The 24,942-nt window shown below is 33.9% G+C and overlaps 2 protein-coding genes across 3 annotated transcripts; both read right to left on the bottom strand.

Moving 5' to 3' along the window:
• Window positions 1-75: 75 nt before the first annotated feature.
• Window positions 76-3,606, bottom strand: LOC123904281. Its single transcript, XM_045953962.1, has 2 exons — window positions 2,880-3,606; window positions 76-2,006 (listed from the first exon to the last, which is right to left on the bottom strand). The coding sequence occupies exons 1-2, from the start codon at window positions 3,604-3,606 to the stop codon at window positions 76-78; spliced, it is 2,658 nt and encodes an 885-aa protein (XP_045809918.1).
• A 7,293-nt stretch (window positions 3,607-10,899) lies between these two features.
• LOC123907657 lies at window positions 10,900-24,481 on the bottom strand. 2 transcript variants are annotated; one of them, XM_045958007.1, is made up of 9 exons: window positions 24,385-24,448; window positions 24,168-24,265; window positions 19,217-19,408; window positions 17,598-18,095; window positions 17,279-17,521; window positions 15,515-15,694; window positions 15,184-15,246; window positions 12,015-12,448; window positions 11,003-11,922 (listed from the first exon to the last, which is right to left on the bottom strand). In XM_045958007.1, exons 2-9 carry the CDS (start codon window positions 24,250-24,252, stop codon window positions 11,314-11,316), a joined length of 2,304 nt encoding a protein of 767 aa, XP_045813963.1. In that variant the 5' UTR covers window positions 24,253-24,265; window positions 24,385-24,448; the 3' UTR covers window positions 11,003-11,313. The 2 variants fall into 2 exon arrangements, with proteins under 2 accessions (XP_045813962.1, XP_045813963.1); XM_045958006.1 differs by having other exon boundaries at window positions 10,900-11,922; window positions 24,168-24,481.
• Window positions 24,482-24,942: the final 461 nt, after the last annotated feature.

The raw sequence follows: 24,942 nt of genomic DNA, 5'->3' as shown, positions 1-24,942 counted from the left end.
TGGTTTGTAACCTTGACAATTGCCTTTTATGGCACTTTTACTTCGTTTATGCCATTTCAATTTCGTTTCGAATATTTATTCTGTGCTAATATTAACTTCTAAAAGTGTTGGTTTATATTTTTTCAAATACTTACCATTTATATTCAAGGTTCGCTTTTCTGAAGTCAATTCTTCTATTTCATATGCACCATTCGAAAATACTTGTATTATTTTAAAAGGTCCTTCCCAATTTGGAGACCATTTGCCTAAAACTCTATCTTTTTTGTCCATAGGCAAAATAACTTTCCAAACTAAATTCCCCACGTCAAAGGTTTTTGATTTAACCTTCTTATTATAGGCCTTTGCTACTCTTTCTTTTTGTCTACTTAATGTATCAAGCGCTCTTAGCCTTTCTTCGTCTAAATCAACCAATTCATCAAACATCATACTCCAATAATGATCAGTTGGTATCTCCATTTGTCTTTGAATTCTGATAGATTGCAAATAAATTTCTACTGGTAACACAGCATCATGACCATACGTTAATCGAAATGGAGTAGAATTTGTTGATTCTTTAGGGGAATTTCTACATGCCCATAAGACTTGATTTAAAGTCTTGTTCCAATTTCTTGGCTTTTGAGCAATATGTTTTCTGATTAATCCAATGATAATTTTATTGGCAGCTTCTACTTGACCATTTGCTTGTGCATAATAAGGTGTCGAAGTCAAAAGTTTAAACCCTGTTTGCCTGGCGAATTCTTGCATCTTTCGACCAGTAAACACTGAACCTTGATCAGTTGTGATGGTTTCAGGGATTCCAAACCTGTAAATAATGTGGTTTTGGATAAAACTTATAACTTCTTCTTGATCAACGTTGGGCAAAGGTATAGCTTCGATCCATTTGGTAAAATAATCAACACCAACTATTATGTACTTTTGATTTTTTGATGATGCTGGTTTTATTTCACCAATTAAATCCAATGCCCAACCTCTAAATGGCCAAGGTTTTATTATCGAATGTAATTCACTTGCAGGTACATGTTGGATTCCTGCATGTTTTTGACAGTCTTGACAACCTTTAGCAAAATCTATGCAATCTTTCAACATAGATGGCCAGTACATGCCTTGTCGAACTAAAAGCCATTTCATCTTATGGCCTGATTGGTGAGAACCACAAGCCCCACTATGAACATCAGATATTGCTATGTAGGCCTCATTCTCACTAAGGCATTTCAATAGTACTCCTTCGAGGGTCTTTTTAAACAATTCATTACCAATGATCACATAATTTGATGCCCTGTATTTGATCTTTCGAGGAGCACTCCCGATTGGATTTTCCAAATATTCTACAATTGGTTTTCTCCAATCACCATCTATTAAATTGTCAATGACCAAAATTTGGAGTTCATCATAATTCATTTCTTTATCAGAATTATTTATGTCATTTGGTGACATCTCTGCCCCCTCAAGTTTTGGTATTGACAATTCCAATTGCATTGGCTCATTAGAAATCAATTTTTCTTTGATTTCTATTAATTGTTCTAGCTTTGCTTTGGACACTTTGTATCCTGAAGCAATCTGGGCTAAGTCATTAGCTTCTTGATTTTCTATTCGAGGGACATGTCCAATATCAATCGAATCGAAACGTTTTAGTAACGCATTTGCTATGACAAAATAACGAATCAAATGCTCTTTGATACATTTGTATTCTTTGGTCAGTTGTTTCAAAACTAGTTCTGAATCACCTTTTATTTTAATGTCTCTTGCCCCCAGGCTTAATAATATTTCTAATCCTGCTATCAAAGCCTCATATTCAGCCTCATTGTTCGAACAAATACCATTAATCCTGTATTTGAACTTAGTAGGAATCTTTTGTGGGGAAATTATCAAAATACCTATCCCAGTACCATGTTGATGTCTAGACCCATCGAAATACAAAGTCCATGGTTCTAGAGCAATGTAATTTTGAGGTGATTCAATTGCTGAATGATCAACAATGAAATCAGCCACTATTTGGCCTTTAATTGCTGTCAAAGGTTTGTATGAAAGTGAATATTCAGAAAGAGCTAAAGCCCATCTCCCAATTCGACTATGTAAAATTGGTTTTAGCAACATATGTTTAATAACATCATAATGAGAATAAACATAAACATCAATAGGCTTTATATAATGCTTCAATTTCATACAAGAAAAGTACAAACAAAGACAAAGCTTTTCAATACTACTATATCTAGTTTCAACATCATTAAGGACTCTACTTAGATAATAAATGGCTTTTTCTTCGCCATTTTCGTCCTCTTGGGCTAACATACTACCTAATGTGGTATCAGATGCTGAAATATACAACTTCATAAACTTATTTCTAATTGGTGGCATCAGAGTTAGAGGATTAGACAAGTATCTTTTGATTGCATCGAATGCTTCTTGCTGATCCTGCCCCCAAGTAAAAACATCCTCTTTCTTGAGTCGAAGCAATGGTGAAAAAGCTTGAGCTTTACCACTTAGATTCGAAATGAATCTTCTCAGAAAGTTGATCTTTCCTAACAAGGATTGAAGTTGCTTTTTGTTTGTTGGAGGGTTAGTCTCCAAAATCGCTTTTGTCTTGTTTTGGTTTATTTCAATGCCTTTTTTATGCACCACAAACCCAAGGAAATCTCCTGCATGCACACAAAAAGCACATTTCAATGGATTCATTTTCAATCCATATTTTCTCATTCTTTCGAATGACTTTTTTAAACAAACCAAATGCTCATTTTGTGATGATGATTTAACAATAATATCATCAATATATACTTGCATAAAAGTATCTATAAAATCATGGAAAATTGAGTTCATTGCTCTTTGGTATGTGGCTCCAGCATTTTTCAATCCAAATGGCATTACGACCCATTCATAGGTACCCAAAGCCCCTGGGCATCGAAAAGCTGTTTTTGCCACATCTTCCTCAGCGATAAAAATTTGGTTATATCCAGAATACCCATCTAACATGCTAAGATATTCGAAGCCTGCTGCTGAATCTATTAACATTTCTGCTACAGGCATCGAATATTCATCTTTGGGGGTAGCATTATTTAAGTCCCTAAAATCTATACATATTCTAAGAGAACCATTTTTCTTAATGACAGGAACTATATTTGCTAACCATTCGACATACCTGGCAGTCCGGATGAACTTGCTTCTCAGCAGCCTTTCGATTTCCTCCTTGATCTTAGATAGGATTTCTGGTGCGAATCTTCTTGGTGATTGTTTAACTGGTTTCTTGTCTGGTCGAATGGGTAATCTATGCTCGACCAAATTTCTGTCTAAACCTGGCATTTCATTGTAATCCCAAGCAAAACAATCCTTGAACTCTTTAAGGAGTTCGACCAGTTTATCACGCAAGTCCTTTGGGATATTGGCACTTATGTATGTTGGCCTTTTGATAGAGCCATCTCCAATATCTATTTCCTCCAAAGGGTCTTGGGCCTGCATCTTTTGATTGGAACTGGAAGGATCCTTTTCAAATCCTAATGGTTCTTCATCATAGACGCAGTCCAATTTTTGAGTTATTGGCAATAAGTTGCCATCTTCACAGTTGTTGGCTTCGACAGCCATATTTTCTTGCAGCATTGTGGCTTCTAACGCCATCTTTATCTTGTTTTCGGCCATATAAGCCGAAATCTTGGCCCAAGCATTGGGCTTAGTCATCGTAGTACTCTTCAAGGTCCCACCCAGTTGGGCGGACTTTGCCTTCATCCACATGTGGACCTTCATCTATCTCCTCTCTTTCCCAAATGAATCCATGAGTTGGATCCAATTTGACAGAATGGTAGACATTATCAGCAGGGGCATAGGCATATCCCTGTTCAGTGCATGGCGATATATTCGCCAATTTCTTATCGAACGAATGCTTGGTTATGTGGTGTGTTTCAGCCCTAAAATAACTTTGATCTGCTTCGATATTTTCTACCACACCATCATCTCTCCAAATACTCACTCTCTGATGGAGAGTCGAAGGCACTGCTCCAACACCATGTATCCACTCCCTTCCTAGAAGCAGATTATAATTGGCTTTCGATGCTACAACCAAAAACAAAGTTGGCCTAACAGTGCTGCCAACTGCCACATCGACTTGAATTGCCCCCAGCGAGAAACCAGTCTCACCTTCGTAATTCGAAAGAACGATGTTGTGAGGGTGCAAGTCAGTAGAGAATTTACCAATCTTGGTAATCATGAATTCTGGCATCAGGTTTACTGCTGCTCCTCCATCAATCAACACTTTGTTGACCCCCACATTGTTTACTTTGGCCTGAATAAAGAGGGGTTTCAAATGATTCTTCATTCCCTCAGTTGGCCTCTCAAAATTGGCCATCTGTTCCTCTAAGCAGCCATTATTCATTACATAATAACACATTGGCTTGTGTAAAGCCAATTCAGACTCATCGAATTCATCCTCCCCTTCAGTCACTTCCGACCACACGTCATACTCAGCAGGGAGGATCGAAACTACATTTACCAGCACATCAAATTCGGGATCTGAATCGAGGAGATCCTCATCTTCCATGTTCTCTCCTTCAAACTCATTCTCAACCTTTTGAACACCCTCTAGTTGAGTCAATCTTTCTTTCATAGGCCTTCTAGCCACTTCGACAACCTGTTTTCCTTTGTTGTCTTCAGTCTTTTGAGCCTCTTGAAGGGAGAGTCTTTGTTGGCGCTGATGCCTACGCCATTGTGTGCGGGTCATGGGATTCTTTCCCTTGTAATTGTTTCTGTAAACATACTTCTTCGAATCGACAGAATGACTCGAACTTCCTTTGTCAACAGAATTTCTGACAAAGTTGGATGCAGGACCATGAACCCATTTGTTCATTGGTGATTTGTTGGATGGCACAAAAGTATTTGGGTTGCCCAACCTTTGATGTATTGGTTTAGCATGCGCCATGTTCTGTTTTTTCATTGGCCTTGAATTTGGCCAATTCTCTTTGTTTCTTCTGAATGGTATAAACTTGTTGAGGCCCTCAGTAGCCTTCTTGTCGAATACAGCACTACACCTTGGGCAAAGCATCACCTCAGACTTGTTAAGCTTACACCTTTGTAGAAAATCAATCAGTTCCTCTTCAGCCCCAGGATATACTACTTTCATTTTCTCATAGTACTCATTCTCTGGAATAGAAACTAATTGAGCGCCTCCTGATAAGTCCATGGCATCGATCATCAAGCATTCGACCGGTTCCACATAGGAAGCATCAGATATTTGTAGTGGATCTTCGTCAATTTTCATCTTGTGTCCGGATTTCTCTCCAAACTTCAGCCTTCCATCTTTCAAAGCCTTTTGAACCAGATCCCTGAAAAGAACACATTGTGAGGTTTTATGACCCAAAAAATTATGAAATTTGCAAAAACCTCTTTTCTTTTGCTGTTCGAGGGGAGGCACTTTCAATCCCTTTGGAACAACAATTTGGCCATCAGTAACCAACAAATCAAATATTTCATCACATTTAGTTATATCAAACGAATAAGTTTTAGCGACAAATTTATCATTCTTGGGTTCGACAGGATTTTTTCCATTCGAAGGTTTTAGTAATTTGCAGACATAGGGAGGGCCAGGTTTTAATTCGGCCACATTAATTTCATTATCTTCTATGTCTCCATAGTTTATCACATATTCCTCATCATCATCATCTAAAGTTTCAACATAAGCAATCTTTTCCCTTTTTTGAAACTTCGATGATCTTGCCTTTTCAGCCTTAAGGCGTTCGACCTGTCTTACCCTATCTGCTAATTGTGCCATGTCTCTTAGATGTTGTGTATCTAATTTCTTTCGAATTGAATAATCTAGGCCTCCAGCAGCCATTTCGACTAACTCATGTTCAGGCACTTGAGTAAAGCATCTAGCCTTAAGTAGCCTAAATCGATTCAAATAGTCATCTATGGACTCTGGTGTCTTTCTCCTGACACTGGCCAATTCCTTCAAACTAATCTTAGATTGGCCCATATAAAACTGTTCATGGAAAGCCCTTTCCAATTGAGTCCAATGCTGAATCGAACGGGGGGGAAGAGTTGTGAACCAAGTGAAAGCATTTTTTGTAAGGGAATTTGGGAAATATTTCAACCTTAAATTTTCATTATCTGCCAAATTTCCTGCTTCGGCAAAAAATCTTGCCACATGTTCCACTGTTGACTCAGTTGTGTCCCCAGCAAACTTTGTGAATTTGGGGATCTTCCATCCCCTTGGCAATTCAGTTTGTAACACGTATTCAGATAATGGGGAAATGAAGTTAGGCCTATGTAGGCCAACATTGAAACCGTTTTGAGTTAAAATAGTTTCGACTAAATTTGCCAAGTTATCTTGTTGCGCAAAATTATTTCTTTGCACATTTCGAACCACTTCGTCAGCATTCTGATTTCGATTAACCAAAATTACTTCAGGCTCTGGCACATGGTGCACCGCTGGAGCCGGTGGTTCCTCTTGTACCACTTGTGGTATTTGATCGTTTGGAACTTCATTGTTCACACGAAACCCTTGGTGCTGAACCTGTGTTTGGTTTCGAATGGGCTGAAGGTTTTGGTTAGGCATTGTAGGAGTGCCAAAGAAATCTGCAATCCGCCCCATCTGATGGGCTAGCAACTGATAATTATTATTTGTATTGTTGATTAAAGGGTTCAAAATAGTCCCCAATTGTGAAGTCAGAGTATTAACCATTTCATGATTACTCTCGTCCATTTGTTGTCGAAAAGACATCATAGTTACATTGGTTAAATTTTGTAAGGCAATATCTCTAGTCCTATTTCCCACAACAGAGGCTGCTGGGGAAGGCATGGTACTCCTGTCAGGATTTGGGTTAGAATTATGTAAGCCTGCCATCAGAGAATCTGGCATTCCTAATCCTGATTGGTTCAACAGAAACGATCGAATGGGGCTCCTTACATCTTCAGCACCAGGCTGACTGCCCCCTATACCATGTGATACTAACGAAGATATCGACCCAGATACAGTCGAACTCGTTGAGGGCATTGTTACCCCTATATTCCCAAAACTGACTGCAGGAACGCTCGAAGCAGATGTTCCAGAGCCTTGGGCCATGACAGTAGCGTTACTAATTGACGCTTGTGTTGGCTGTCCTTCAGGATTTGGGACATTGTTGTTATTGTTTTGATTATTATTTGGCGGTCTAACCATTTTTGATTTAGATTTGACACTAGTTAAATTTGGTAAAGATTTACCACTTCTCAAATGCATACAAAATCAAAACACAAACTATAAACACTAACTGTCTTAATACTTGTAAAAGGATTTTTAGAAAATAAACTTCTTTTAAACAATGTAAATTGCACAAAACAACCCGTCCCACTGGGCGTGCCAATTTGTTTACACTAAATTTTGGTAAACAACCGCTAGTTTAAATTAATTACTTGAGAGATCAACTAGTAAATCTCGGGACAATTGTTCATGCATTTTGTTAAAGGAAACTTGGAAGTTTATTTTGGAAGACATCCTTATTTTATAAAAGAACAATATGTTTGATTTCTGAAACATATGTTAAATGCAATTAAAGCAAGTTCACTCGAACGAGGGAACTAATAAAAAGCAGAATTTGTAAATGCTTTAAGAAAATAAAGACTTATGAAACATAAATTTGCATTTGGAATGTAAAAGTTACAAAGAAAATGTAAAGGTTCACCGATTCATACATCTTTCTCGAATAACTCGTTTCTCGCCTTAACATGGATACTTTGAGTGTTTGAGATTTTGTGTAAATGAATTGTGACCCCTACTTCGACTACATATACTTCTATTTATAGAAATTTAAGCAACGTCTATCCTAACGTTAAACTACTAAACTTCAGCCACGCGTCCTTTGCATTTGAAATGAACCAAGGCCTGTAAACCGTTGTAACCGTCGAAGTCGAATCACCCTTAAATGATAAAAATGCTCTAAGTCCACAATTCTTGACTACTTCGATTTATTGGCTTCCATCGAAAGATTCTTTCAGTCTCGAGCTATGAAACTTTTCCATTAAGATTCTCTTGTTCTTGAAGACATTAAAGACTAAGGCTACCTAAAGCCATCTCAACAGGTTTTTTTATAGCAATAAATGTCTTTGGAACTGGAGATTATAACATATTTTACCTTGAGCTAAAATATGGGATAACAGTATGTCGCTCACTTACTGGTGTAGGAATCACTCTACTTCTCAAGTGAATTGCATTACAAGTCTCCTTTATAGGATTATTGCATGTGTTTCCTTCAAATCTGCCATTAGATAATGACGCATCTTGGCTTGACAATTGTCTCAATTGGGTTTCTAAATTCTTGATGGAGGCTTCATGATTTTTATTTGCTGCTTCTTGACTTGTCTTTATAGCTTCTTGACTTGTCTTCATAGCCTCGAAATTTACTTGTATCATCTTCATGACTTGAGAAAGACTTTCTTCCAATGGTGAAGGTCTACTTGGTGGAAGTTGAACTTGTGATGTTGACACTTGTTGTACTTGAGCATGAACAAGCTTGTTGGTGGTCAAGTGTTTTATAAAAGTCTCCATATGAACATTCATGAGCTTGAAATTTGCTAACAAAGCCCTTTGAGTGTTAAGCTCCAACGTAGTCACTTTATTTTTAGCTCCTTTCTCATTAAGAGCTCTATATTCATTATGCGCCATGGCTTCCACAAGCTCTTTAGCCTCATTTGCAACCTTGTTATTCATGGAACCACCCGCGGATATATCAAGTAACATACGAGTTTGTGCTCTTAAACCTTGAGTAAAATATTGCATTTGAGCCAAATTATCCACACCATGATCGGGACACTTCTTCAAGAGGAGTTTGAACCTTTCCCATGCGTCATAAAGAGACTCAAAATCTCCTTGTTCAAAGTTTGTGATCTTGGCTTTTTTTTCTAGGAACTTGTAAATTGGGAAAAAGCGCTCCGAAAATTTGACTCTCAATTCGTTCCATGTGTTGATAGTCCCGTTAGGCAAGGTATCCAACCAATCTCTAGCTCTTCCGGTAAGAGAAAATTTGAATAGTCTCAACCTTTTTGCACATTCCGAGACACCCGGAGGGTCGGTGTAATCACACACATCTAAGAAGTTACTCAAATGCAGATTTGGACACTCTGAGTCGGCCCCAGAAAATTTGTTCTCCTTTAAAGCTTTTATGACGGAACTTCTGATATCAAAAGCTACAGGGTTTGTCGGTTGAAACCCTCTAAGATCTTGATCTCCATTTGCTCCTCTACCATAATCTCCCAAGGTTCTCCTTGGTGGTGGCGGTGGTTGCACCTCCGCCATTTCAATTGTACCTGAGCAAACACAAACAAACAAATACCCAAGTAGCAAAACAATATAAAAGAAAAACTAATAAAGCTAATTAAAAGAAAGAAAAAAATTATGTACTAAATTCCTAAGTAAAACTAATTGCCTTGTTGAAATTAATCAACAATCCCCGGCAACGGCGCCAAAAACTTGATAGAAATTTAGCAAGTGTACTAAATCGCCGTCAAGTAGTATAATCAAAGTTCGTATCCACAGGGATTGTTTCAATCTCGACAAAACAATTAAATTAATTTAGGATTAATAATTAAAATGCAAAGGGGGGGAGTTTAACTTGGTTCAAAGTTTTGATCATAAACTTAAGAAATGACTTAAAATTCAAATTGATAAAGAAAAACGATTGATCTTTTTGGTTCATCTAATTACTATTTCTCTTGGTAATTTTCATGTATGATAACAAATTACTCAATTTAGTTTCATGATTAGATTAAACATAATTGATTATGTCCAATGTCTTGGTAACATAATCCTCTCACTTGATCATTAATCCCTAATTTCTTAGGATGATCGATGATCAATTGAGGAATAAAAACTTTAATCCTTTAAATCTCAATTAACAATCCAAAATATCTTAAGTGAAAGTCAATTGATCAATTATTCCTAGATCGATGATTCATTCCTATTTTCATAGTAAAACAAATAATTGAAATCATCATACAATTGGCCAAATCATATAAAGCATTAAACATAAGGAATAATCAATAGAAACTAACTTCGTAATTCATTCATCATATCAAATGACAATCACATTTTTCAAGATTAAAAGTAATTAGAATCCCCTAAAGATCAATCATAAAGATTTAGCCAAACATGTTCAAATAAGAAATTACATTAACATGAGTGAAAGAAATCATCATTACAAGAAGGGATTAGATGTGTTTCCACCCTTGAATCCTTGCTTGAATGTCTCTTTGATCCTCTGAAATAGCCGTCAAAAATCAGTTCTCGATCCAATATTTCGTAGCCCTAAAATGAGAAACTGTTTTCAATTTATAGTGCAGAATTCGTGTCAAGCCAGGCTTGGCTCTGCCCAAGCTGGGCGCAGAAGGCAGAGAGCAATTCTTCAATTTTCAAGCTGGGCTTAGCTGCCCCTAAGCTGGGCGCAGAAGGCAGAAGCTAGGCAATTTTTTTTATTTTTTCTTGTTATCATGCTATCTCATATTTCATGCAATTTCTTCTTATTTAATTGCTAAAAACATGATAAAAACCTACTTGTTTGCTTGTATTTGCTAAAAAAAACATAGTAATGACATGAAGTCATCATTCATCATCCCTCTCATCTCCTGTGAACCAAACATATTTGTAATTAAAATTCCTCTCCTTCCCTCTTTTGAACCAGATGCGGAAGAGTTTGGAATTTGCAAAAGATTTGTCTTTTGTGAATCTTATAGCTGAATCAGATGCTTCAAATGTAGTTTTGGCATTGAATAATCGTCGACAATCCCCCCACTATGTTGGTTCTATTATTGAAGATTGTGTAATTTTAATGTTTACTTTCATAGTTTAAATTTTGTTCATATTAGGCGTGAAGCTAATCAAGCTGTCCATTATTTAGTTAAATACGCCATTTACAATTCAAACTACATATGAATTGAAGAGACTCTGCCTTGAATTTCTGCATTCTTGTTGGCTTTTGTGTCTGCTTTTATTAATGAAATTATTTTTAATGTAAAAAGAAAAATCATAAAACAACCCTTACACACAATTTTAAACACAAATAAAATGAGATAGAGAGTAATAATACATGTATAAGAATACGTGAAACATGATTATTATACATACAAACTTTACGAATGGTCATAGAAGGACATATTAAAAAACATTATTCACTTGCCAAAGTGTCAATGATCACTCGATTTTCAATGGGAAAATTCTTGACCAAATTTTACTTACCTCGCGGCCAAATTCTTGATTATCGGACCCCCTTTCCCCGGGAACCAGAGGATTGATACCAAAAAAAGTGTTAATGATCACTCGCGTTCTTTTATTGAAATATCTTTTCTAGCATGTATTATTCCTTTTTAAATAGAACTAATGGGATTTTTTATTGTAGAATGTAAAATCTTGTAGATGAAGCTTAGCTGAGATATTAGAAGAATGATAACTGGAACACTGCCAAGAGACAAGATGGGTCCTAGAACGAACCACCTAGAGCTGCCGGTGTGATTCCCCTTTAAGATCACATTAAGCGCAGCATAAAATGCAACCATCATGGAGCAGACAGAGAGAAGAAGGAGCACAAGGGCGAGTACTAACTTCAAAGGCAAGACCTTGAGGAAATCCTGTTCAGCATAACGCGATGTGACAATCCCAATGAATACCAAGACTGAAGAGGCAGAAGTGAAGATAGCAACTGCATCGGCTATGATAAACATATTAAATATCTTCTCATGCAAGAAAATGGGAGTCCCAGTTTCTTGATTGTTTCCACCCGGGATAGTGAAGGCCGCAGCAAACATGATAGTAAGTATGAGAGAAGCCACCGCTGTATAAGAGCTAGCTATCTCTTTTGTCCATTTCTCCCCAGCTTTCACTAGCTCCTCGTGATTTCCAGTAAATAGCTCATAAGGCTTCTTACCATCTACATTTTTTGCTTCCCTGAACATCGGATGCATAAGCTCCTCCACAGCCTGCATTGATTTCAAGCAATGTATCATGAATCTGTCTATATGGTATATCTATCTTTGACTAAATATATATTGAGATGAGAATGATGACTGACCTTGAACCATTGAATTTCATTTTGCATTTGCAGAGCAGCACCAGATCTGTTATAACTGTCAGATGAAGAGCCTAACTGTGCTGTCGTGTGCAACAAGTTATTGCCAAAAGCGTCTATGCCATTGAGAATCATATCCTTCCGCGATCCATTAAGAGAATATATGAGTCGGAAAACATTTTGTCTGCAATTCACAATTGCGTACCAAAATATGCCTCTATGTCTGTTATCGATGGCTGACAAAAGATCAGGATTAACATCCTTCATTGCATTTATGAACTCAATTATTCCATTTTGTGCTGCATGCAACATGGCTTCATATGTTGAAGCCTCCCTGAGCTCTGAATAATTAAACTCTTTAATAACCGTACACAGTTGACTCAATATAAGTAAAACTTCATAATGGGTATATTTTTGGTCATATATTTTCCTGATACCTGGCACAATATCAAGGGATTTAATCAGTGTTTGAGTTGCTGCAGAAAATAAAATGGAATTAAGCACATGGTAACACATGCTACAGTTAAAAAATTATTATTTATTTAAAAATACGGCAATGATATTTCAACACAAAATATCAACATAAAGACGACAAAAATACGGTTTTGGAATTTTTTTAATGTTTTTCTAACCTCGGTTTGCATGCAACATGTGTTAGCAGGAATGTGTCCATATTTTGTCAGCTCTTTTTTATGTTTAAATAACAGATCTCTTAAAAATAGTACCTCGAGTCCAAACTAAGAAGCTAAATAGAGAAAACAGAAAACAATATCGACAAAAAACAAGAAACCAAAAAAAGCAAGATCCAAAAATTTGAATAGGGCTCCTGAGAACCAAATAGAAACCCCATCACAACCACAGAAGAGAAACAAAAGCATTCTCTACAACAGGGTTATCCAGGCATATCACTGATGTTCAGAGAAAGAAGTTAGATGTTAAAAGCATCAAATGTATTCACTTTGGAGGAAGGCTATGGATCAAGAAATTGAAGCCATAGAAAATAACAAGACATGTGATTTAACTTCATTACCTGATGGTGCTAAAAAAATTGGTGTGAAATGGATACAAAACAAAGTACAATGAGAAGGGTGAAATTGAATAGCATAAGACAATATTAGTGGCCAAGGGATATTCTCAACAATATGGAATCGATTATAATGAGGTCTTTGCACCAGTAGCAAGATGAGATACCATCAGAACAATTTTGTCTCTAGCTGCTAGTCAAAATTGGGAAGTGTATCAACTTGATGTTTAAAAGTGTTTTTGCATGGTGTGCTTGTAGAAGATTGTGTATGTGGAACAACTCCTTGGTTATCATAAAAGAGAGAAAGACAATGCGTATAAGTTGAACAAAGCCGTGTATGACCTCAGACAAGCACCTAGAGCTTGATATAGTAAGATTGAATCCTATTTTGTCAGGAAATCTTTGACAAGTGTCCTCATGATCATACCTTATTTGTCAAACACTGTGAAGGAAAGATAGTCATAATCAGTCTCTATCTTGATGATCTCATTTATAATGGTAATGATGGGAATTTTTTTTGAGAATTTTAAAAATTCCATGAAAAAGAAACTGCCTATGAAATATTTGGGAAAAATGAGATACTTGGTGAAGAAGTTAGTCAGGAAAATCATGGCATTTTCATTCATTAGCAGAAATATGCTAAAGAGATTTTATATAGATTTAGAATGGAATTGTGTAATAAGGTGAGTAGCCCTATTGTACAAGGTAATAGACTCAACAAAGAGGAACTAGTAAGATTGTGGATGCAACTAAGTACAAACAAATGGTGGGATGCTTCATGTACTTGCTTGCAACTAGAGCTGAATTGGCTTTCTATGTGTGCTTAATAGCAAGATACATGGAAAGACCAACTGAGATATATTTTTCTCTTTTAATAGACATTTTGTGTAGTTTTTATTTCGTGAAATTATTGACACATTGTCTAGTGTGTGATGAGGGAGTATATTAATATGATGGGCTGTGTAAAAGAAGAGAAAGACTTTGATCAATGCTGACCCAAGAGATGGGAACAAGGAGCATCTCATTCTCTGGCTATGTGTTCAATGTTCATGCTCTGGTTCTAGTGTAGTGTCTTGGTCTACTAAGAAACAACCAATTGTGACTCTTTCTATTACTTGCTTATAAACACTTGTCAAGGCCATCTTACAATCGATGTGGGACTTCCTAACACACCCTCTCACGCCTAACACTATTGGGTTTGGTGCGTGGATATAAACGGTGGGTGGCCTGATAGCGAAATCCTGATAACAGGTGGCCCAACAGATCGGGGAGAGGCTCTGATACCATCTTAGAAATAGATATTGGGCCTAACTCATCCTTACAAAACCGGCTTGTAAGGTGAGGATTGCCACTTGCTTATAAACACTTGTCAAGACCATCTCACAACCGATGTGCGACTTTTTAACACTTCAATTAAATTGTCAAAGAATCCAATGATACATGATAGGTGCAAACATATTGATGTGAGATATCACTCCCTAATTAGAGATTTAACTAAAGATGGAATTATTGAGCTATGTCACTGCAGGAAAAAAGATGAAATAGCTGATATTATGAAAAACCCACTGAAATTGGAATCCTTCTACAAATTGAGAAAGATGCTTGAGTTTGTGACTTAGAGAATTCGAATAGTTAATATTGTGTTTTTTCTTATATTGCTTTGTAGTTGTTTTGTGTTGTAATTTGAAACTGCTTGTAGTTCAGATTAAGGGGGGTATATGTTAGAAGCAAGTTGAGCTCTTGTGTTAGGTTGAGGAAAGGTGTGCGCTCGTGCTTGTATTCTGGTGTCTGTCATTATAGGCGCATCCCATGCTAACTTGTTACCTTTGGGATTGTATTAGCCTATAAACGAGGCATTAACCATTGTGAAATGCAAGAATAATGATTCTAGGAAGATGAATTGAACATTTTAGAGAAACAGGTGCAGTCACTTTTTATGCCGTAAGCTATAGTCAGCAGCTCTCAATCGTTTGATCAGAATCATGTGGCTCAGATTTTAACACAGTTTTGGTTTTATAAAAAGTAAAATATTTAAGTATAAAATCTTAACCATCTGATTAAGATCGAACGACTGTGATTGCTCCGACTACGTGCAGTCACTGGTGCTTACTGCACTCAATCCACCTCCAACGGTTTAGTTTTACTTACCAAAGATATTTAGATATTTGAAAATATGAACCGACATATATGCCAATAACCAAAGTAGTCGACCTGAAAATCAACAAATTATTTGTAAAATTATATAGAAAAAAAAAATGCTCATTATATAAATGATGTACTTCCCATGTTTTAAACTGAATGTTATTTTAAAATAAATAAATGTCATTTATACTTTTAAGATATGCTAGTTTTTTTTTTATTCCAATTTTGCCACATAATAATTACCGTGTACAATATTTATAAGTATCATTGCATTTTCTTACATGTGTGTAAAATCTTAAATAATACTACTACTCATTTTAAAACGGAATAAACTTACCCAATACGTTTACAGGCAGAAACAAAATATTCAAAACTTGTCTGAAAAAGTAAGATATTGACCAACATTTTGTAGAAGTCTTGGGTAGACTTCTTTCCACATCGCTTGTAACCAACCGTACGAATCTCGCACTATCATGAAACCCATAGTTGTCAGTAATTTCCATTTCTACGCTTAAAACTGCAAGAGAAAACCATTCGTATTAATGGAAAAAAAAAATGTTAATGAGTGTATCCGAACATTATTTAAGAATATTAAATAATAACACTTATAAAAATATGTGAAATTAATGTATTAAAAATGTTAATAAGTGTGCCCGCTGTGTTTAGAGGATGGTGAAGACCCATGGTATAGGACTGTTCATTTAAAACCGTGAATCGAATCAAATCGAGCTGTGAAACCTGTGCTGAACGGAACCACAACTGAACTGTACCATAAGTTTAAGGAGAATGAATCCTCTCAAATTTTTTTCCTTAATTTTCACATCTCAACCATCAATCAACTTCTCTCAATTTCTTTTAGATTTAAATATTGTTTTATATTTATGATCTAATGGCCAATATTCTACATTATTTCCTCAATTTATTTTTCCCACTTGAGAGAATCAATTCTCAAGTTTAAGAGTTGAACCATAAATTTCAGAACAGGACCGGTCCACAAATAATTGAACCGTAAAGTTTAAGAATTGGACCGGTCCATAAAGTTATTTAAAATAATTTTATAAATAATTTTAAAAGAATTAATGTCGTTATTATTATTAGGGTCCGTTTGGTGCGCAGGATAGCATAGTGACAGGATATGATATAAAACAAGATAATGATAGGATAGGATAACAACAGGATAACAGTTATTCTCAGTTATCATATCTTGTGTTTGGTGCACAATAACAAACATGATAACTATTATATTTTGTTTTTAATAGCTCATAATAATATGATAAGATATATAACATATTTAAATGACAAAATTACTCTTGTAAAACAATTGTTATTTTTTTTAAAATTATTTTGTAATACTTTGAATTTTATAAATAAAAAATATAAATAAGTAATCAAATAACTTTATATAATTTCAAATAAAAATCATGAGAAAATAATCAAGTTTAATTTTTTATATGAATCATGATCAAATAAATAACTCAATAATATATACATGTTAGATAAGCCAAATAAATATATGATATATCTCATACGTAAATAATAAAACTACTATTGCAAAAGAATTATATTTAATTTTTTATAAAATTTAAATTAATATCCCTATTTGTCAATTTTTTAATAATCATTTTACTTTAAAATATTGTAATTTTAGTAAAATTTTGATTTTTTAAAATATATAAATTACAAAATTACCCCTGTGAAAAAATCACATATATATTTAAAAATTAATTATTTTATTATTTATATTTTATTAATTTTATTTTATGTATTTTAAAATATATTTTATAAAATAAATCAGTAATTTTTTTTTCTTATCCAATCCTGCTGGTAACCCAGCTCAAATTCAGGATAAGAATTATAACTAGAGAGACAGGATAGGATAAGCTTCAGGATTAACTTATCCTATCCTGCTGTATCACCAAACACTGAATTGCGACAGGATATGATACAGTTATCCTATCATGTTTCTTATCCAGTGAACCAAAGGGACCCTTAATGATTTGTTAAATTGTGTTTTATACTTGGTCAATTTTAAAACTCTTGAGCCAAAATTACATTTAAGCCCAATTAAGAAAAAGAAGAGATTGAAGGCATGAAAACTTACTGTTGTAAATTAATTTTTCTCGAAGTCCGAATTGGCTGCCACTTGGGAATAAGGAAGGCATTTTGGCTAATGCTACTAACGCTGAGAATTTATCAGGGTAGCGTTGCAAGATTAAATCCAGGTCTAAGTTTTGGATAGGTAATGATAATGATTCCCTCAACAACTTTGGGACGGAGAAGTTGTATAATGATAATGATTCCCTGGGTAGCTCTTCGTAACGCTTGAGTAATCTCAAAGCCACATCTGATAGATCAAATCAAACCACACATTTGATGAATAAAAATATATTATATATAATTTGTTCTGTTAATTTGCTTACCAAATATTTCAGCCGTGATACATAGTGAAAAAAGCAAAATACGGTTTTCTGAATAGATTCCATCGAACACTTTAGTCCGGGTTTTGGAGTAAAGATAGGTAGTGAGTTCTTTGTGTCCCTTAGCAGCAGCCATAAGAATAGGGATAATATTTTCCTTGTTCTTCCTTTCTAGAAGGCATTCATGAGGTCCATTTTTTGTTTCTAACAAACACTTTGCCATATTGGTGTTTCCGGTATAACGAGCAACAAGCGAAAGAGCTGTGTCACCATCTTTATCTTGCATGAGTAGTAACCTTTCCTTCCCTTTTTTCATTAATATTTTCACATTCTCCACATTTCCAGCAATTACTGCAACGTGAAGAAGTGTTCTACCTGATGTTGATGAGGTCATAAATAGGTCAGTTGACATCAAATTAATGATGTTTTCAATATAATCACCTCTCTCAACCTTCCTGAATATTTCTCCATTTCGATCACCAAAGCTATTGTCCAATATAACTGTCATTGTACAAAATCCAATTATGATTTATGGTGTAACAATAGTATTGCATGTTTAGAGGTTTGCTATATAATTGCTTATAAAAAAACTCCTAGTGTTTATGTTATTTCTAGATTATACCAATTACCAGGGCTGGCACACAGTATGTGCAACCAATTCTATGGAGTCCGATCTCAAATTTTTTGGAGCATAATAGTCTAATTTGTAGGGCCAAATTTTTAGTAATAGATGTTAAATATTTGATAAAATAAAAATTCCATTGTGAATCAAGTGTCGGAGTAATTTTTTTTTTTTGGAAAAGCAAAGAATTTTATTGCAAAGAAAAAATGCTGAAATATGATGCACATTTCTAGAATCTTCTACAATACTCCCTCCGTCCCAAAATATAAGAGAAAATTGGTCAAAGAAAGTTGATGTATTTGGTTAAAAAATTAGACTAAATACATCAACTTTTGTTGACCAATTTTCTCTTATATTTTGGGACGGAGGGAGTACATGAGTAACTTATAGAAACTAGTTATCAACTGATGATGTTCTTTCTAGAATTTTTGAGCAACTAGTAGAATAAACAATTACTAGATTTCTATTAGGAAAATGTCATGAAAACTCTAGAATGTAGTATCTAGAATATACACTCATACCTATAAATAGGTAAACTATGTACAATTGTACTCAAGCCTTTGAGATGCAATGACAATAACAATAAGGCTTCACCATGCTATCATTACTCTCCTCCTACTACTAATGTGTTAGCTCTTGTTCCATGTTAGCTTTCACACTACTTGCTACTATCCTTCAACTATCAACCAATGTCTTCTACAATATCAAACTAATTTCTAAACTTTCACTACTATCTCAACTACTAACAAAAAAGAGCACAAGAAGTGCTAAGATACAACTCAATGACTCATGAAAGTCTAATAAAAACAGCACGCTAAGATGCATACACCAGGTCACCCAACAGGCCTAAACATGCAATAAGAAAAGAGGAAAAAAAAAGTTGTCCCAAAATTGTCAAAAAAAAAAAAAAATTGTCCAAATAACATTCCTCTAGTTATTTATATAATTATTTAAACAATTTTTTTAATTTTTTTAGAAAAATATTAACGTGTGTCCTTACCTTCATGGCTGAATGTATGTAGTTCACTTGAAATATTGCCGTATCTACTTCGCAAGTGTAACCATGCCATTTTTGCACTTCGGAAATGAAAGAGTTCGTCTTGAATGAGTCGTCCACATGATATTTGAATGATATGCAAAGCTTTTGCATCCTTTATCTTCATTGAATACTCTGTTTTGTCCACCCCGAGACCTTTGAAAAGAAAAAAAAAATCAAATCCATTGCATATGTAACTAAGCCGATATTGGAGGGGAAAAAATGACGTGTGTATATATATATATATATATATATATATATATATATATGAGTTTAATTGTTGTGCACCGTCGGTGTAAATTTTTTTTACACATGCATCCAATAACATGTTGCCACATCATTTAATGAATGTGACACATCATGTGTTTTTAATTACCATACATGATGTGTCGGAATATTATTGGATGCATGTGCAAAATAACTTTACACCGACGGTGCATATAAATTAAATTCTATATATATATATATATATATATATATATATATATATATATATATATATATATATATATATATATATATATATATATATATATATATATATAAGGGTTTTCTAACTTAGACCCTAGTTAGGTCTAAGTTAGCAAGGTTCACCTTTTCAATTGGACCAAAATACCCATTCTTTTTAATTAATTAACCAAAATACCCATTAGTAGACGCAGATCCAGTGTCGCGCGCGTACCGAAGGACCATGGTTACAGACCGTTGATTTCCATCAGACAGCCAAGATCTGATCTCATCAAGACTGTCTGATCAACCAGACAGCCCAGATCATCCTGATCCATCAGATTCCAGCGCCTGCGCCACACTGGATTACAATCTGGAGAGAGAAAAATTTGCTTTTTAAAAGTAGGACACGTGTCACACAATGGTTGGCTGGGCGTGATTTTTGTTCATTTAATACTTTGAACTCAATTATTTCGTTGTAAATTAATTTTTTATTTTTATACCAAAATTCATAATTTTTTTTTGTCTACAAATAGAGACTTGGTTCGTTTGATTTGGACACCGAAAAAAAAACGCAATTTTTCACTACCTTAATCTCATTTTTTGTCTACTAAATACGTTACTTGTGTGTTGTAATTTAACACGCACCACTCAACCAACTCACTGAAACCATTATACCAGGAAAATAGTAGATAATATTCTGGAACTTTTGATATATTTTATGAAATTTTTGGAGACCTGAAACTATTTTTAGTTAATTAAATGAGATAAAACGGTAATTAAAAACTAATGTTTGCTTCTGAAACCATTTTACTGGTAGAATGGTTGCACATAGTTGTATTCTGAAACCATTTTACTGGTAGAATGGTTTCAATGAGTAATTTATTAATTGTGTTTGCTTCTGAAACCATTTATCTGGTACAATGGTTTCAGAGAGTTGTAATCTGATACCATTTTGCTGGTAGAATGGTTTCAGTAAGTTGATTATTAGTTATTTGCTTCTGAAACCATTTAGCTTGTAGAATGGTTGCACATAGTTGTATTCTGAAACTATTTTACTGGTAGAATGGTTTCAGTGAGTAATTTATTAATTGTGTTTGCTTCTGAAACCATTTATCTGGTACAATGGTTTCAGAGAGTTGTAATCTGAAACCATTTTGCTGGTAGAATGGTTTCAGTGAGTTGATGTAAGGTAGTGAAAAATGAGATTAAGGTAGTGAAAAATTGGGTTTTTTTTTCTGTGTCCAAATCAAACGAACCAAGTCTCTATTTGTAGAGAAAAAAAAATTATGAATTTTGGTATAAAAAAAATAAATAAAAAATTAATTTACAACGAAATAATTGAGTTCAAAGTATTAAATGAAAAAAAATCACGCCCAGCCAATCAGACAGCGACACGTGTCCTGCTTTTAAAAAGTAGATTCTTCTCTCTCCAGGGTGTAATCCAGTGTGGTGCACGCGCTGGAATCTGATGGATTCGGATGATCTGAGCTGTCTGATTGATCAGACAGTCTTGATGAGATCAGATCTTGGCTGTCTGATGGAAATCAACGGCCTGTAACCATGGTACTGCGGTACGCGCGCGACACTGGATCCGCGTCCATTGATGGTAATTTGGTTAATTAATTAAAAAGAATGGGTATTTTGGTCCAACTGAAAAGGTGCACCTTACTAACTTAGACCCAACTGGGTCTAAGTTAGCAGCCCCCATATATATATATATATATATATATATATATATATATATATATATATATATATATATATATATATATATATATATATATATATATATATAGAGTCAGGATCCGTTGACACCAACTAGTTTGACACCAAATGTTACACCTCTCAATAACGTTTTAACCGATATAAATTTTATAAAATCCACCGTTGGATTGAAAGTTTACATAATATAGATCATTTGTGTAAAATTTCAGACAAATCCAAAATCATTTGATATGCTATTGAGACACATAAAGATTAACGGCATTTAAAAAAATACAAAAACCGTTAATTTTGATGTATCTCAATAACATATCAAATGATTTTGGATTTATTTGAAATTTTACACAAATGATCTATATGATGTAAACTTTCAATCCAACGGTGGATTTTATAAAATTTATATCGGTTAAAACGTTATTGAGAGGTGTAACATTTGGTGTCAAACTAGTTGGTGTCAACGGATCCTGACTCATATATATATATATATATATATATATATATATATATATATATATATATATATATATATATATATATATGGGGAGGGATCAAATTACACCTGTGTAACATTTGAGTAATGTTACACCGCTCAATAACGCTTTAACGAATACAAATTTTACAAAATCCACCGTTGGATTGAAAGCTTATATCGTATAGATCATCCATATTAATTTTTACAAAAATCTAAAATCGTTTGATATGTTATTGAAACCAATCAAGATTAATGGTTTATGCGTTTTTATTGAATACCATTCATCTTGATCGATCTCAATAACATATCAAACGATTTTAGATTTTTATAAATTCTAACATAAATGATCTATATGATATAAACTTTCAATCAAACGGTGGATTTTGTAAAATTTATATTCGTTAAAGTGTTATTGAGCGGTGTAACATTACTCAAATGTTACACCGGTGTAATTTGATATATATATATATATATATATATATATATATATATATATATATATATATATATATATATATATATATATATTTATTGGTTTACAGACGTGTGTCTATGCTCTATATATGATATTATATATTTATTGTTAACACAGTATATTAAAATTACAAAAAAATTCTCAAATATGTCATAGGTCTATTATTAGTAATTCTTTGAACAAATTGACTAAAATAAAGTATATTTATGGATCAAACTAACAAATAAAAGATACATTTGGGAATAAATATTACTAACATAAAACATGTTTAAGGATTAAAATAATTATGTTTATATTAGCATATTATAAATATATAATATTGCTGCAAAAAAAATATTAATATTATTATAAAAATATACATTAATTTCTTTTACTAATACATTAATTTTGTTATATTCCTAAGTTTCTGCATCCATCCCTGTATATATTACACATGATTGCAAAAGAGAGACTGCAAGTTCACGCTCGCTAAATATCCTAATAAAAGTTCTAGACCTGTATGCTATATTTTTGCTGTAGTTTAACAAATTTTATTTCAAGCTTTGTGGTATAATTTCACTAATAAATTTTTATTTTTTCCACACTTTCGCTATTTCCAATAAACTTAATATGTTATGTATAATTTTATTTTTCGATTTCTCTACCAATATCTAGCTTACTGGACCGTCTAATATAGTTCGGAGGTCTGACAACAAGTGATTTCAGCTCCATCTGATTGCAATTGCGGGAGATCAAATCGTGGTCCTCCTTATTAAGTCAACCGCGAATCACCATTGGACCAAAGATTAATTATGTACAAAAAATTTAAATACAAACGGAAGAAGTATTTTAATTATGTATTTTTTATACCAAAACAAAACTAATTTATATATTTTAACCAAAAAAAACTAATTTATATCATTAAATATTTCTTTTTACTTACCGTCGGTGAATAAATTATATATCTCTCATTTTGGTAAAAAAAAAATAAATCTCTCTTTCAAATTTCAATTATTGTCACAGAGAAAATTATAGTTTATTTGACCGTGGTTATATGTATGGCTAAATTAAAATGATTTTTTGTATCCAAATAAAAATAAATTTTTACTTCGGAGAACCCACTTGGATTAGTCTGGTAGTATTAGTTTGCAACCTGATAATGGTATTGGTTTGTTCCTCCTTAAGATCTTAGGTACTTCGGAGTTAAGCTTAGTAGTGGGTTTGAGTTCGTCCAACCAATCGTCACTTGTGTCTATCTCTCTCTAAATGAAAAACAAATGGAGGAATAATAAATGAGTAAAGATAGACACAAAGGGCCACGGATTAGTGATGGAGAATAGGTAACAAATGGAGAAAATCTAAAACTCTAAACAAAGGGCCGCTGGAGCTTGGGTTGAATTGCTGAAAAATGATACAAGAACACATTTTTTTTCTATTTTTACTAAATGTTTTGTATTATATTCCCAAAACATTAGGATTCGTTTTACCCAACTTTTTTTAGAGCTTATGTAATATAAATTAGGTTTTATGCTATTTTATAAGTTCACATTAGTGAAAATTGTTATTTTATAAGTTATTTTATCATAAACTACCTTGACAAACTTACAATGATATCTAAAAATTGCATAAATTGTTTGCATAAGATCTAAAAAAACTCGGTCAAACGAGCCATAATAATGGTAAAAATGGAGATAAAAAAATGGACAGGATCTTAAGTCATGTAGAACACATTAAAGACACTAGTAAACACAATAAAAAATAAAATTAAGGACATACATATAAGTTTCTGGGACTTAATACTTAGATTAGATACGAACCTTGCTCAATATCACCACCAAGAATTCTGCTCGAGGGCATAAACACATCGTCCCAAAGATCCTGCCCCTTCAGATAATTTTCCATAAAAACACTCCATCTGTCGTAGTTGTCAAAGTTCAGTACTTCAGGAACTATTCCTACGGAGGCAACACTTGTAGATTTCATTTTATTGCCTCCAGCCCCAACTGAAATTGAAATAAACCCACTAGAACTGACCTTTTGCACGTTAAAATCAAATGTAAAGCTCTACACCAACCTCAACGTGAACTTGGGATCCAATAAGGAATACGAATCAAGTAACCTATTTATTTATAATTGGAGGGTCTTATATATATATATATATATATATATATATATATATATATATATATAATAAAATAAAACTCTGCAGGAGACCGGAGTACTAAACAATTACTAGTAGTGTTTACTTTATTGTGATTGGTTTAAACTATATAAACGATCACCAATTGACTCTATATTTTAAGCTTTTATTTATTGAGGTCTTTCTATATTAAAGATATTAAAGATAAAACTAGAGCTTGAAGGTAAAACTAGAGCAAGTGACCATGTGCACTCAAATCAACTAATAGTAATATTAAGCTTGAGAATCGATCGTGTTTGATCAGGTTCGGGCCGAATATCACCAAATCGATATAAACCGCAACCATTTAATTTGGACTCAATTTCGACCGTCTATATATTCAATTTGTTTGAGTGTTGAGTCGTTTAGGTGGTGGGTACGTAGAACAGACCGGTTATTTAGGTGGCTGAAGA

This window comes from Trifolium pratense, linkage group LG2, assembly GCF_020283565.1.
Source record: "Trifolium pratense cultivar HEN17-A07 linkage group LG2, ARS_RC_1.1, whole genome shotgun sequence".
Classification (NCBI taxonomy): domain Eukaryota; kingdom Viridiplantae; phylum Streptophyta; class Magnoliopsida; order Fabales; family Fabaceae; genus Trifolium; species Trifolium pratense.
Note: the sequence above shows the minus strand (reverse complement) of the source record. Positions and strands in the feature narration are given on the sequence as shown.

Excerpts from the sequence above, each read along its gene's own strand:
- LOC123904281 (XM_045953962.1), bottom strand. The coding sequence starts at position 3,606 with ATGGCGTTAGAAGCCACAATGCTGCAAGAAAATATGGCTGTCGAAGCC. Across the intron at positions 2,007-2,879 it reads TCGATGCCCAGGGGCTTTGG|CAATTAAAGGCCAAATAGTG; the intron begins GTACCTATGAAT and ends AACCTTTGACAG.
- LOC123907657 (XM_045958006.1), bottom strand. The coding sequence starts at position 24,333 with ATGAAATCTACAAGTGTTGCCTCCGTAGGAATAGTTCCTGAAGTACTG. Across the intron at positions 17,522-17,597 it reads TATCACGGCTGAAATATTTG|ATGTGGCTTTGAGATTACTC; the intron begins GTAAGCAAATTA and ends TTGATCTATCAG. Across the intron at positions 15,247-15,514 it reads TCTGCCTGTAAACGTATTGG|GTCGACTACTTTGGTTATTG; the intron begins GTAAGTTTATTC and ends GTTGATTTTCAG.